Source organism: Pseudorca crassidens, chromosome 18 (assembly GCF_039906515.1).
Source record: "Pseudorca crassidens isolate mPseCra1 chromosome 18, mPseCra1.hap1, whole genome shotgun sequence".
Lineage (NCBI taxonomy): Eukaryota > Metazoa > Chordata > Mammalia > Artiodactyla > Delphinidae > Pseudorca > Pseudorca crassidens.
Genome location: NC_090313.1, coordinates 66,398,478 through 66,410,833, shown reverse-complemented (window position 1 = coordinate 66,410,833; position 12,356 = coordinate 66,398,478). Strand labels below are relative to the sequence as shown.

Below are 12,356 nucleotides of genomic sequence, written 5' to 3'. Positions count from 1 at the left end.
CGATCAGCAACAGAAATGTGTGGCTCAATCAGTCCTCACCATAGGAGAAAAAGAAGGTGTGTGTGGTAGGGAAATTTCCAAGCTGCGTGGGACAAAGCCTGACCTCCAGGATGTTGGGGAAGGGAACCAAGGAAAGGAAGATTCATGATCCAGCCCCACCACAGTATTGACGGTGGAAGGTAGGATCTCCCTGCCAGAAAGTCACAACCAGCACACAGGCACCCAATTTAAAGGAAAAGCCCCCAAACCAGATTTAGTCAAAGTGGACCTGACTAGAAAAAAAGTCACCAGGAGCAGTCAGGCTCTGCTGAGACTACCCTCTACTGATTCCTCCCTAACCGCCCCCCAAGCCAGGAAACTGCCCCAGAGGAAGTTTGATAGGAAGCTTTGAAAATCCTATTCCCAACAGCTCCCAAGGCATTTCAGGATGTTAAGATCTCATCCTAGAAATTTAAATGTGACTAATTGCAAAGTGACAAAAGGTAGTAGAGAAGGTTACTGGACAGAATAACATTATATCCAAAGGAAATTGGGGCAGGTCAGAGATGCATGCAGGGTACTCACCAGGGGAAGAATATTTGGAGAAGGGTATAGGCAAAAAAGGTCAGAACATTTCCCCAGACCTTCCTCAGAGTTGAAACCGTTCAGAAGACAAAGAGTCAGAAACACAGAGGCTGCATTAGAACACGAGAGCTAGAGCTGAGGCCTGACGTCGTTCTGCCACTTCTGATGAGGACCCCCCTCCCTTTCCACAGCACTGCCACCATTTGGCTTGAATTGTGGAGAGACCGCTAAATCAAGAGGCACTGCTGATACCCAAGTGGCAGAAGAGAAGGCCTCAAAGGCAGTGGCCTGAATCAAAGAAGCTTTGTTTATAATTTACAGATGGATGATTTTCTGTTGGAACGACCTACACAGCATATTCCTTCCAGGGCATTTCCTGTACATTAAAACGGGTCTGCTCTGTGTGGATGAATTCTCTAATTCATCTCCTTGGAGATGAGCCCTCCTTCTATGGAGATGAGGACCCCAGGCTCATGACTTGGTGTTTTTAAACCTAAGTTTTATTATAATTCAGGTACGACACGGTCAACAGGTCAAGAGACAACTGCCATTGAAAAGATAGCTTAGTTATACTCACAGATCCCAAGAGGAGCTGGCACACTGCATGCACCACCAGGGCACTAGGGGAGCAACAGTGTACATCAGGAGGCAAGGGACTTCCCTGGTGGCGCAGTGGTTGGGAATCTGCCTGCCAGTGCAGTGAGAAGACCGCACACCGCAGCGAGAGATGGCCCCCGCTCGCGCAGCAACAGAGACCCAACACAGCCAAAAATAATTAATTAAAAAAAAATCAGAAGGCAAAAGGAACAAAGGCAAAGTGCAGGCAAGAGCCTTTATCATGGTTTTCATGGGAAGGAATGGGTGAGGCAGGTAAGCGGTTTAGGATTTGCTAGTTTGAATCATTTTGCTGGGCCCTGGGACACTGAGCTGTCCCTAATTATCTGGTACCTGGCGCTAGGGTGATGAGGGCAGATGGTATGGCCCAGGGTGTGAGGGCCAGATAAAGGAGGCGGTGGGGTTAGGAGCTCTGAATTGTTTGGTTTGCATATGAAAGGCATAAATGGCTAGGAATTGATTAGTCCTCTTTGAGTCTGTGGTAAGGGCAGAGTTAAGTAGCTTCTAGAAGAAGAACTAGGATCTTTTCATCTTAACTCCCAAGATATTTAATTATACTCCAAATCACAGCAATAAGCACAAAGACCTTCAAAACCAAACATAAAAATTTTAGACTATTTCTTTCCTCCTCGCAAACAGCACTCAAATCCCTCAGCAAAAGGTAAAAGAAGGAAAAGCAAAGTTTGTGAGAAGCAATGAGGAGTCTTCTGTCCCAGTTGTGTCCAGTCCCTCAGGCCCTCAGTCCAGCCACTGGAAGTTCCTAGGAGTTGTGAGCAGAGAAACAAGACGTGGGGTTGGGGGGGCGGCGGAGGGCGGGGGTAGCAGGTGGCTGGATGGGCCTTTTTTAATGTTTCAGAGGAAATCTGAAATGAGTGAATTTTTGGCCAGTGAACAGGGGAGGCCCTTTTGCCAAACTTACTAATTAATAAATCAGTTGTTTTTATAAGGCAATGAATACAATGTCCAAATAGCCAAGAAACAGTCATAGGGGATTTTCAATTCAGCTTGAATTTCTACCCAAAGTAACATTAATTACTGATCATACTTCCTGGAATTGCTGTTTTCCCCACAATCTGCTAGTGAATTGACTTTCTTCTTTAACTTAAAGGTCAAAAAAAAAAAAAAAAACAAATTGGAGATAAGCCCCATCCTGCCCCTGCCACTACATGGAGGGACAGACAAATATTAACACGGAGTCAAGCTCCTCAAATGTACTGTGGCCTGTGCTTCTCTCTCTAAAGGTGTCTTGCCTCCCTCTTTCATACCTAAGATAATTGACAGGGATGTCCTCCAATTCACATTTTTCTTTTGTGATTTGGAGCACGGAGGAGGGATTTCTCCCTTTTCTAACAGATACTACAAAGTTAAAAGCAAGCAAAAATTATGTTGACAGAGGAATTTCTATCTTGGCTGATTAAAAAAAAAAAAAGATGAAACAACTTCTGGAAATATTTAATAGTTGTGTTCTCTCTCCTGGACTGTTTTGAGCGCCCGGCCTTTCTGCGGCGGATTAACAAGCCCGTAGGTTCAGAGACAAAGGCTGAGGTAGGCTAGGGTTCCACCCCTGCAGGAAGGAGGGCGAGTTTATGATTCTCTGTAACACCAGTTAATGGAGCCTCTGGAGTCTTAGCTCATGTTTTCCCAGATTCCAGATTTCCCAACATCAGTCAAGCAGTCCTGACTTTTATTGAAGAGACAATCTGTCTAGAGATATTACTGTTTCCTTAAGCAACTCAATAAAAAGACAAAGAAAAAGCCACAGGGTTAGTTCAACTATTCTGTAAGCTGACTTCAGAAAGAAAATTTTTATTCTATTTCTTAGGTATATCACACATATTTCAAAGAGGGGATAAATGGCATTATATGATATTTGATCAGAAAATGGCTTCCATTTTGACAGAATCCTAGAGAACACCAAGACATTCCGGCCTATAGAAATTTACCATAATTTTATTGACTGCATAAGATCCAGGGATGTACACTGGGATCAATGTGGACTCTGGGTTAGTCTGGATTCAAAGAAATAAATTTTCACAAAAATTCTCCTGATGAAACACTACATTATCTTCAAATCTCCACTCAATTACATTTCTTCCTATTACTCATTAAAAAGAAAAGGCTGTGAGGGGTTCCTTCCATTGTCTGCCTTCCTTTCTGATATTTCGTGTTATTTATCAGCACCATTTGGATCCCACATGTTGGCAACCTACCATATGGATTCTATACCGAATTAGAAGATTCATGTGATCTAAATTTTACATATCAGGGAGGGATATGTTATTGCTAAATGAGTAAGACTGAGTCCACTAAGAGGCCTCAAGGAGCTTAGGGTCCAGTTGAGGAAGCCAGACTTAGCATATGATGAGCATCAGTTAAATACATCGGTGTGAGATGTCAGTAAATAACCAGGACATGTGTGTGCCACGGAAGACAGGGAAGGGGTCTGCAGGTGTACCGAGGAAGACTTCAAGGGAGAATTGAGACTAATGGATGGGTTGGGTTTGGACTAAGAGAACCCAGAGGCAGGCTGAATTTATAAGCTGTCTGATGAGTTTTGAGCAACGTATCAATTAGATGTTTAATTAGAGACAAGGGATGAGACAGATAGGAAGTTTGTGGCTAGACTATGAAGAACTTTGAGGGCACAGGTTAAAACTAAGGAGTAAGGTCAATATAAAAAATTGGTTTTTGCACTTAATAGTGACCAGGCATATGGTAGATTCTCAAGTTTTTGTTGAATAACCATATAGTTAATGAAAGAAGTTTCTCCTTTATAAGAGACTTTCAGGAGAAGATCTGAGAAAGATTGAATTAGAAAAAATACCATTTGCAACTCAATGAGAATACTGTAACTGGGCAAAATAGATGCTAAAAATGTTATGAGAAATATTGATTGGGGGCTTCCCTGGTGGCACAGTGGTTAAGAATCCGCCTGCCAATGCAGGGGACATGGGTTCGATTCCTGGTCCGGGAAGATGCCACATGCTGCGGAGCAACTAAGCCTGTGCACCACATCTACTGAGCCTGCGCTCTAGAGCCCGCCAGCCACGAGCCACAACTACTGAGCCCGTGTACCACAATTACTTAAGCCCGCGTGCCTAGAGCCCACGCTCCGCAATAAGAGAAGCCACCTCAATGAGAAGCCCACGCACTACAACGAAGAGTGGCCCCCGCCCGCCGCAACTAGAGAAAAGCCGGCGCGCAGCAACGGAGACCCAACGCAGCCAAAAATTAAATTAAATTAAAGAAAAAAAAAACAAGAAATATCGATGGGGAACTGAACAGCTGGTGACTCAGTCAGCATCACCAAGTGAGACAGCCAGATGCTGAGTGTGCCCTGATGGGATCCAGGAGGACATGCTGGGCTACACATGCTCTTGCCAAAAACTGGTCCTGAATGGAATCACGCTTCCAGATCTAATTAACCAGTTTACTGGAAACGATGCTAAACAACATCAACAAAATTCAGAAAGGGGAAATTCTAGAGGACAAACAACCCAGTTTCTCCAACAAACAAAGGGCACAGAAAGAAACACGGGATGTGAACATGTAGATTAAGTGAAATTAAGAGGCCAATGAAACACAGAAAGAAACAGGGGCTGTGAACGTGTAGATTAAGTGAAATAGGCCAATGAAACAAAAGCCCTCTCTGTGAGAACTTAGGATTCTTAACTCAAGCAACCTACAGGTAAAAAGATATTTTTAAGAAGATTGGAGACATTTTAACATGAACTGAGTATTAGATGATATTATATAACACATAGTTCTTGCTGATTAGTTACATACTGGTTTACATGATATAGTGTCTGAAAATCTCCAGAGATGAAGAAGTGACCACCAAAATTACTGGCTGCAGAACCACGCTGTGCTGCTAGATCCTCACCAGCAAAATGCGTGTCACGTGCCCCTGCCTCTCTCCCATTTAATTCTGTTCCAAACTCAGGCCACACACCTGTGCATTTCATTGGATAAATCTAATAAACATCTGTAATGGTAGCTTTATTTCACCCTTTAGGACATTAAAGGCCAGGCTTTGCTGGCTAGATCACAGAGTTTTGTGTAAGAGACATCCAGACAGGAAGAGAAAGGGGTGGGAACTTACCCTGTTCTAGTAACAGAGGACAGTGGGAAAAGGGGGTTAAGAGAGAGAGAGACAGAGAGATGGTGGAGGGGAAGGAGGGAGTGATTAGGTAAGTGAGGATCACAGAAAGAGCAAGTGGGAGCTTGCCACCCCCTACCATTTCCCATTTAAGACTCTGGAAAGAGATCACCTCTCCAGGGGTCCCTGTTCCAAGGTTGCACACAGCCAAATACACTAGTGAACAGTACCTGCGATGTCCACAGCCACTAGAAATTGTATTGGCCCAGCAACTAAGGGGCAATGCCTGGGGCAACAAAGGGGGACTTCAGACTCTGCCTCAGCAGTATGGTCAGTGTCACGCCTTGCCTGTCGTTAAAACAGGAAAACCACCGGAAGGGGGTCCTCTGCACTGGCTTAAATGAGGTGGTGCTGGGACTGCATCTCAAGAAGATTAGACACTTCCTTCTCTCCAAAGACGTTGTCAATTATTTCTCCCTCCTAACTCCACCCTCCCTTCCAGCTTCCCTCACCAGAAGAAAAACACTTGAGCCTTATTCTGGGGGCAAGTGTGACTGTATTTTGAATATCATCCTTGACACTCACATTCCAGGAGGGCTCTGACCTTTCCTGATTCTTCTACAGTCCTTTGCCCCCAGATATGCTTACTTTCTAAGGAGCCCTCTTTAATCAGCCTTTAGTAACTAATATAGTAGATGACCTACGGTAATGCTAAAGAATTAAGGAAGCTGAATGCTGGAAGGCGGAGAGCAATTTGAATCTTCTGGAGAGTTTTCAAACCACACCTGCCGTGGCCGGAGATTCTGCTAGAGCTCTCACACCCCCATTCCCACCCCATGGGACGTGAGCAGGCTGTTTGTTTTGATAAAGAACTTCCAGTGAGTGAGAGAATGATGACCTTCAGGGAGAGCCACTAGTTTAGAGTTTGCTGTATGCTGGCAGGAAAGATTTGCATTTTCAGTGCCATCACAGAGACCCAAAGAAGGGATAACTGAAGACTGCTGGAACTGGCTAGGAAAAGATTTGGGCAGCAAAATGTCCTTGTATAAGCAGGGCCCCCTGCTCAGGTGTTCCTCAGTGCCACAGCTGCCCTGGCCTGTGCTGAGTCTCTGCACCACTGTCCATGAGACGTAGGGTCACTGGTGAAGTGTCTACCTGGTGTGACTTCCTGGACCCAGATACTGGCTGGCGTGGAGGAACTATGCTACATTTTTGTCTGTTAAAGTGCAAATATTTGCCCTGTAAGAAAAAAATCTGAACGTCAGTGAGTTTAAAAATGAGTACTAGAGGGCTTCCCTGGTGGCGCAGTGGTTGAGAGTCCGCCTGCCGATGCAGGGGACACGGGTTCGTGCCCCGGTTCGGGAGGATCCCACATGCCGTGGAGCAGCTGGGCCCGTGAGCCATGGCTGCTGAGCCTGTGCGTCCGGAGCCTGTGCTCCGCAATGGGAGAGGCCACAGCAGTGAGAGGCCCGCGTACCGCAAAAAAAAAAAAAAAAAAAATGAGTACTAGCGTCAGTAGAATCTACTGAAAAATTCATAAGCCGTGAATTGAACAAAAATCCTATCAAGTATGATATGATTTCATGGGAAGAATAGGTTACAAAACCAAAGTTGGAGTGGGATCCCCGTTTTGCATTTATATGAAGATAGTACCTGTCTGTTGAGGGAAGCATGTGGAGGGGATGTGAGTGGAGACGGGGGTAGATGGAGGGGGTGGGATGTGAGGGTAGGGGTGATGCCAGGAGTGTGGGGGTGTGTGGAAGGGAGTGTGTGTTGGGGTTCGTGTGCACACGTGTGTGCATGCTCTCACAGGCCTAAACACAGCAAAAACTATAGTGGGCACCCAGACTTCTAAAACCTTGAAGGTTGGTATTGAAGGCAAAAAGGCGGTGCAAGGGTTCTGTCACTCCTCCACCCAGTTCCCCCAGTAAAACTCAATGATGTTTAAGAGCAAGAACTTTGGAGTCAGACCTGGTTTTCAATCCTAACCCAACGTTCACAGCCGAGGGACCCTGGACAAGTTATTCAGCCTCTTGACATCATTCTCTCATCTGTAAAACAAGGATATTTCTTAGCACCCATATGGGACTGAGCACAGTGTCACACATGGCAGACATTCAATAACGGGTAACTTTTAAAAATTCTAGCCCATTGCTCAAAATGGATCCCGAAAGAAAACTGCACCATGGCAACAAAATAATCTCCACGAGAGCAATTTTGCAAATATGTGCACATTCTATGGCTTCTTTATTTTTAAGAGGTTTTTTGTTTTTTTGGTTTTTAGAGAGGAAGAATAGAGTTTGCAAACTATTCTTGATGACTTGGGGCTCTTGGGACTAATGATAGAGTGAAAACATGAAGTCCACAGGCTAATGTTCCCCAGGGATTTCTACCAACCAAACCTTTTACAAGCGTTCTCACTTGTAAGCAAATAAACTGACTGGACCTTGCAGCCTCCTTATGCCTTGTCTCACCCTGTGACAAAGGTGCTGGGAGGCTGAGATTGGCCACCAGTCCCAGCAGGATGACACACAACCAGAGAGCTGAATACAATCTGCCTAGAGGAGGTGGTGATAAATTTGCAGCCGTTAGTCTTTTGTTTTTTCTTCAGGTGGAATAATCTTTACTTTTACTAAATGATTAGTCTTACAAATAATTAGAAAGCTTCTATAAAATTAGTATTTCTAGGTGATTTCTGAATTATATATTACTTCTATTTTTCTCTTTTTTTTTTTACTGGAGTATAATTGCTTTACAATGTTGTGTTAGTTTCTGCTGTACAACGAAGTGCATCAGCTATGTGTATACATATATCCCCTCCCTCCTGGACCTCCCTCCTACCCATCCCACCCATCTAGGTCATCACAGAGCACCGAGCTGAGCCCCCCATGCTATACCGCAGGTTCCCACTAGCTATCTATTTTACACATGATAGTGTGTTTAACATCAAAATCAATCACAATTTTAAGCATTGTGGGGTTTTGCTGTAACGATTGGAAATTTAGCCAATAATAAATTTAGCCAACTTTGGAATTAGGAAGCAAATAACTAAATATTGGAAATTTAGCACAATAATCACTTTGGAATTATACAGCAAATAGCTAGTGGAAATATGTGTTACTTTGCAGATTATCCAGAGTGCTTCTTAAACCCATTAAAAAGTAATTCTGGGGCTTTCTTGGTGGCGCAGTGGTTAAGAATTCGCCTGCCAATGCAGGGGACACGGGTTCAAGCCCTGGTCTGGGAAGATCCCACATGCCATGGAGCAACGAAGCCCGTGCACCACAACTACTGAGCCTGCGCTCTAGAGCCCGCAAGATGCAACTACTGAGCCCCCGTGCCACAACTACTGAAGCCCATGCACCTAGAGCCCGTGCTCCGCAACAAGAGAAGCCACCACAATGAGAAGCCTGCACACCACAATGAAGAGTAGCCCGGCTCGCCGCAACTAGAAAAAGCCCGCGCGCAGCAACGAAGACCCAATGCGGCCAAAAATAAATAAAATAAATAAATAACTTTTTTAAAAAGTAATTTCCCCCAGCTACTACAAGAAAGTTCCTGCTCTAAGTCAGGGACACCTACTCACTGATTCTCATAAGAATAATGCAAAGTACTTTTATGTTCTTAAAAATAAAAGCAGTATATGGTCCTTCTTTTTTCTTTTTCTTTTTTTATAGCCTCTATAGCATCTCCCTGCTAATGCTGTTCCAGCTGTAGAGTTACTGGGCCTAAATAGTGTTGAAATTCTCAACACTTCTAAATGCTGGTCTCCATAGGAACAGATATGCCTCCCTAAGCAATGGCTGGCCGCAGCAGGAGGGTCTCAGGTTCTGTTAGGAACCTTCTTGTGGTTACTGTAGCTGATGCCACCAATGCCCTCTAGTACATTCATGGGCAGAGGAAACAATGGTGGAATTCTTGTCTGTGGTGACAGTGGTTAAGGTCTGCAGGTAACGCAGCTGGAGGGCGATGGGGGACTCAGCCAGCACCATGGAGGCTGACTTCAGGGCTTTAGAAGCATTCATTTCTCCTTCTGCTGCAAGGACCTAAATCGACAGAAATAAAAGCCTTTAGACAGCTTACAGCTGTCACTAGTGCTTTCTTTTCCTGGGTCTGCACTGATACTTCTCTCCCAGCCCCTACTTGGCCACCCATGTTTCATCTGCTTACTTCTTTGGCAAGGATTAGAGTTTCACATCCTAATGTGATGAGAGAAATTGGAGAAGGTTGCAGGAAGCAGGGAGATAGCTTACAAATTATGAGTCCTTAGATTTCATTCTCGAACAAAATAAAAGCGCTGCCTTTAACCCAAACAAATACAGGTCCATCTACCCTGGTGATGCTCTTGAGTCACCATGGAGCCTCACCACTGGCTGCTTTCGTTTTCAGAGAAGTCTGAAATTCAAGGCCTCCAACTGGCTTCTTTTCTGTCCTTTTTACTTATCATAGATTTTTATTTTAGATTTCATTCGGTTGCCAATTTTGTCTCATCCTTACAATGTAAGGATTGTTTCAAGCTCTCCCCGCTCTTGATGCAAGCAGCAGCAAGTGCCGGGCTGCAAACCCTCACTGGGACTCTCCTAAGTGCCCTGTTCCTCCTCTGGTCCTCAGACTGCCCAGGAATGACTGGAGCTCAGCTGCCCCTCTGTGCGCACTCACTGCCCACGTGCAAAAGCGACTCCCGGGCTTCCCTGGTGGCGCAGTGGCTGAGAATCTGCCTGCTAATGCAGGGGACACGGGTTCGAGCCCTGGTCTGGGAGGATCCCGCATGCCGCGGAGCAGCTGGGCCCGTGAGCCACAACTACTGACCCTGCGCGTCTGGAGCCTGTGCTCCGCAACAAGAGAGGCCGCGACAGTGAGAGGCCCGCGCACCACGATGAAGAGCGGCCCCCGCTCGCTGCAACTAGAGAAAGCCCTCGCACAGAAACGAAGACCTAACACAGGCATAAATAAATTAATTAATTAATGTAGGGGCTTCCCTGGTGGCGCAGTGGTTGAGAATCTGCCTGCTAATGCAGGGACCACGAGTTCGAGTCCCGGTCTGGGAGGATCCCACATGCCGCGGAGCGACTGGGCCCGTGAGCCGTGGCCGCTGAGCCGGCGCGTCTGGAGCCTGTGCTTCGCAACAAGAGAGGCCGCGATAGTGAGAGGCCCGCGCACCGCGATGAAGAGTGGCCCCCTCTTGCCACAGCTGGAGAAAGTCCTCGCACAGAAACGAAGACCCAACACAGCAAAAATAAATTAATTAATAAACTCCTACCCCCAACATCTTCTTTAAAAAATAATAATAATTAATTAATTAATTAATGTAAAAGAAAAAAAAAGCGACTCCCAAGTCAACTGCTTAGAAGCTGCTGGAGCTTAGCAGAGAAACCAGAGATAAAGTAGAGGGAAACCTCCCTCGAGTCCCAAGTATGATTCCAAAGTACTGGAGGCTTCTAATCTAATTGGCTTCTGATACTTCAGGAAACCCGTCCACACAGATATGAGGGCTATGGATCCAACAGACTCACGGACACGCCAGACCAAGCTGCACTCACATTTTGTACTTCTAACCTGCATTGTAGTCACCCCCTCCTCTTAGTTCAGTTCACTTAACACACCAGAAGGAAGATGCTCCAAAGACAGGCACCAAGTTGCCACCTCAGAATCATCAGCTTTATAAACGTGCAGGTTCCTGGGCCCACCAGAGACTCTACTTCACTGAGTGTGAGGTGAGGCCTGGGAACCGGTGTTTGCTTTGCTCATTTCTCTCTAGGAGGCTCTGCTGTGTGGCCAGAGTGGGGACCCCCCTGGCTCAGTCACTGAGTATGCTGCCGAGCACCCTTGACCCAAGACCTAACACCAAGCTTCCTCAAGGTGCATTAAGCTGCCTATGAGCTTTCAACTCAAGGGGAAATTCTCAGTAAAAACTGTGAGAAAGAAACCCTCTTCTTATTGAAACCGTTGAGGGGACCTGAGCTTCCTTTCAAGCTCCATCCTTGTTGGCTCCAAGGCTGGGAAGCTCGCCCTCCAGTGCAGATGGAGTCGCCCTTACCCTGGCCCTGGCCTCCCGGGTGGCCTCGGCCTCAGCAGCCATGGACCTCTGCAACTGCCCGGGAATCCGGCCGTCTTTGATTTCCACTTGGGCCACCTGGATCCCCCGCAGCTTGGTGGCGTCATCAAGTAAAGTCTGTTTCCAAGTCAAAAGAAAGGTCGTTGATCAGAAGACAGGTGTGTAATCGAAGTTCCTGCTGTATGTTATATACGCAAGAAAAGTCCTCTTCTTTCCCTCCTTCTGTATTTACAGCATTTGGAGTGAGACAGTTTGGAAAGGGGATAGGAGTTCTTACCGCCCACTTCCTGGCATTGAAGTGAATCCTGGGAAGGATTCAGAAACAAAACTTGATAGGTCTTTTAATAGGTGGTCTCTCAGCAGGTCCGCCCCAAACCATTCCTAATGAAGTATATACTATCCATCTAGATGTGAGCAAATAGCCCACATTTTCTTGTCACTGACACCAAACTGGCAGCAACGGACTTTGTCCTGCTTCTGCCATTTGCAGCTGTGAATCATTGGGCCCATGACTTAACCTTTCTGATTCTCAGTTTTCATACTATAAAAGGTTTTCTTTCAGGATTGTCATGAGTTTTGGAGATAACACATGTTAAACTATGTATCGGTGCCCAGCAATAACTCAGTACATATTATCACTGGGTACTTTGTGAGATATTATTTGTCTTGCTCTGTTTAACCCCTGACCTGTGGCTCAGTTTTAAACAGGTAGCAAGGCTATATATATATATATATATTTAAGGCATATATTTTTTAGAGCAGAAGAAGCCTAAAATCAAAGACATCCTCATCTTTTGTTAAAGCTTAAGACCACTGAAGATATCTTGCTGGTTATCCTGGAGGGGAAGGGATGAGAAAGAATGCCTTGAGAAATAATGAGACCGGATGGGTAGTTCCCTCAAAGGGGAAAGGGCAGAGATCTATGTGATACCAAATAGCAAGTGAGCCCTAGCTTTTCCGTGATCCCTGCAGAGAGCTGGGAGATGGGGAGACCTCACAAGCAGCCAGTGACCTGACTGTGAT

General features: G+C 45.7%; 1 protein-coding gene across 1 annotated transcript in view; it reads right to left on the bottom strand.

Annotated features, from left to right (window-relative positions):
• STOML3 (stomatin like 3) overlaps window positions 1-12,356 on the bottom strand; it is a 37,274-nt gene that overhangs the window by 3,877 nt on the left and 21,041 nt on the right. The window contains 1 exon segment of the mRNA XM_067713221.1: window positions 11,316-11,450. Within this exon segment, the coding sequence (XP_067569322.1) occupies window positions 11,316-11,450 (135 nt within the window).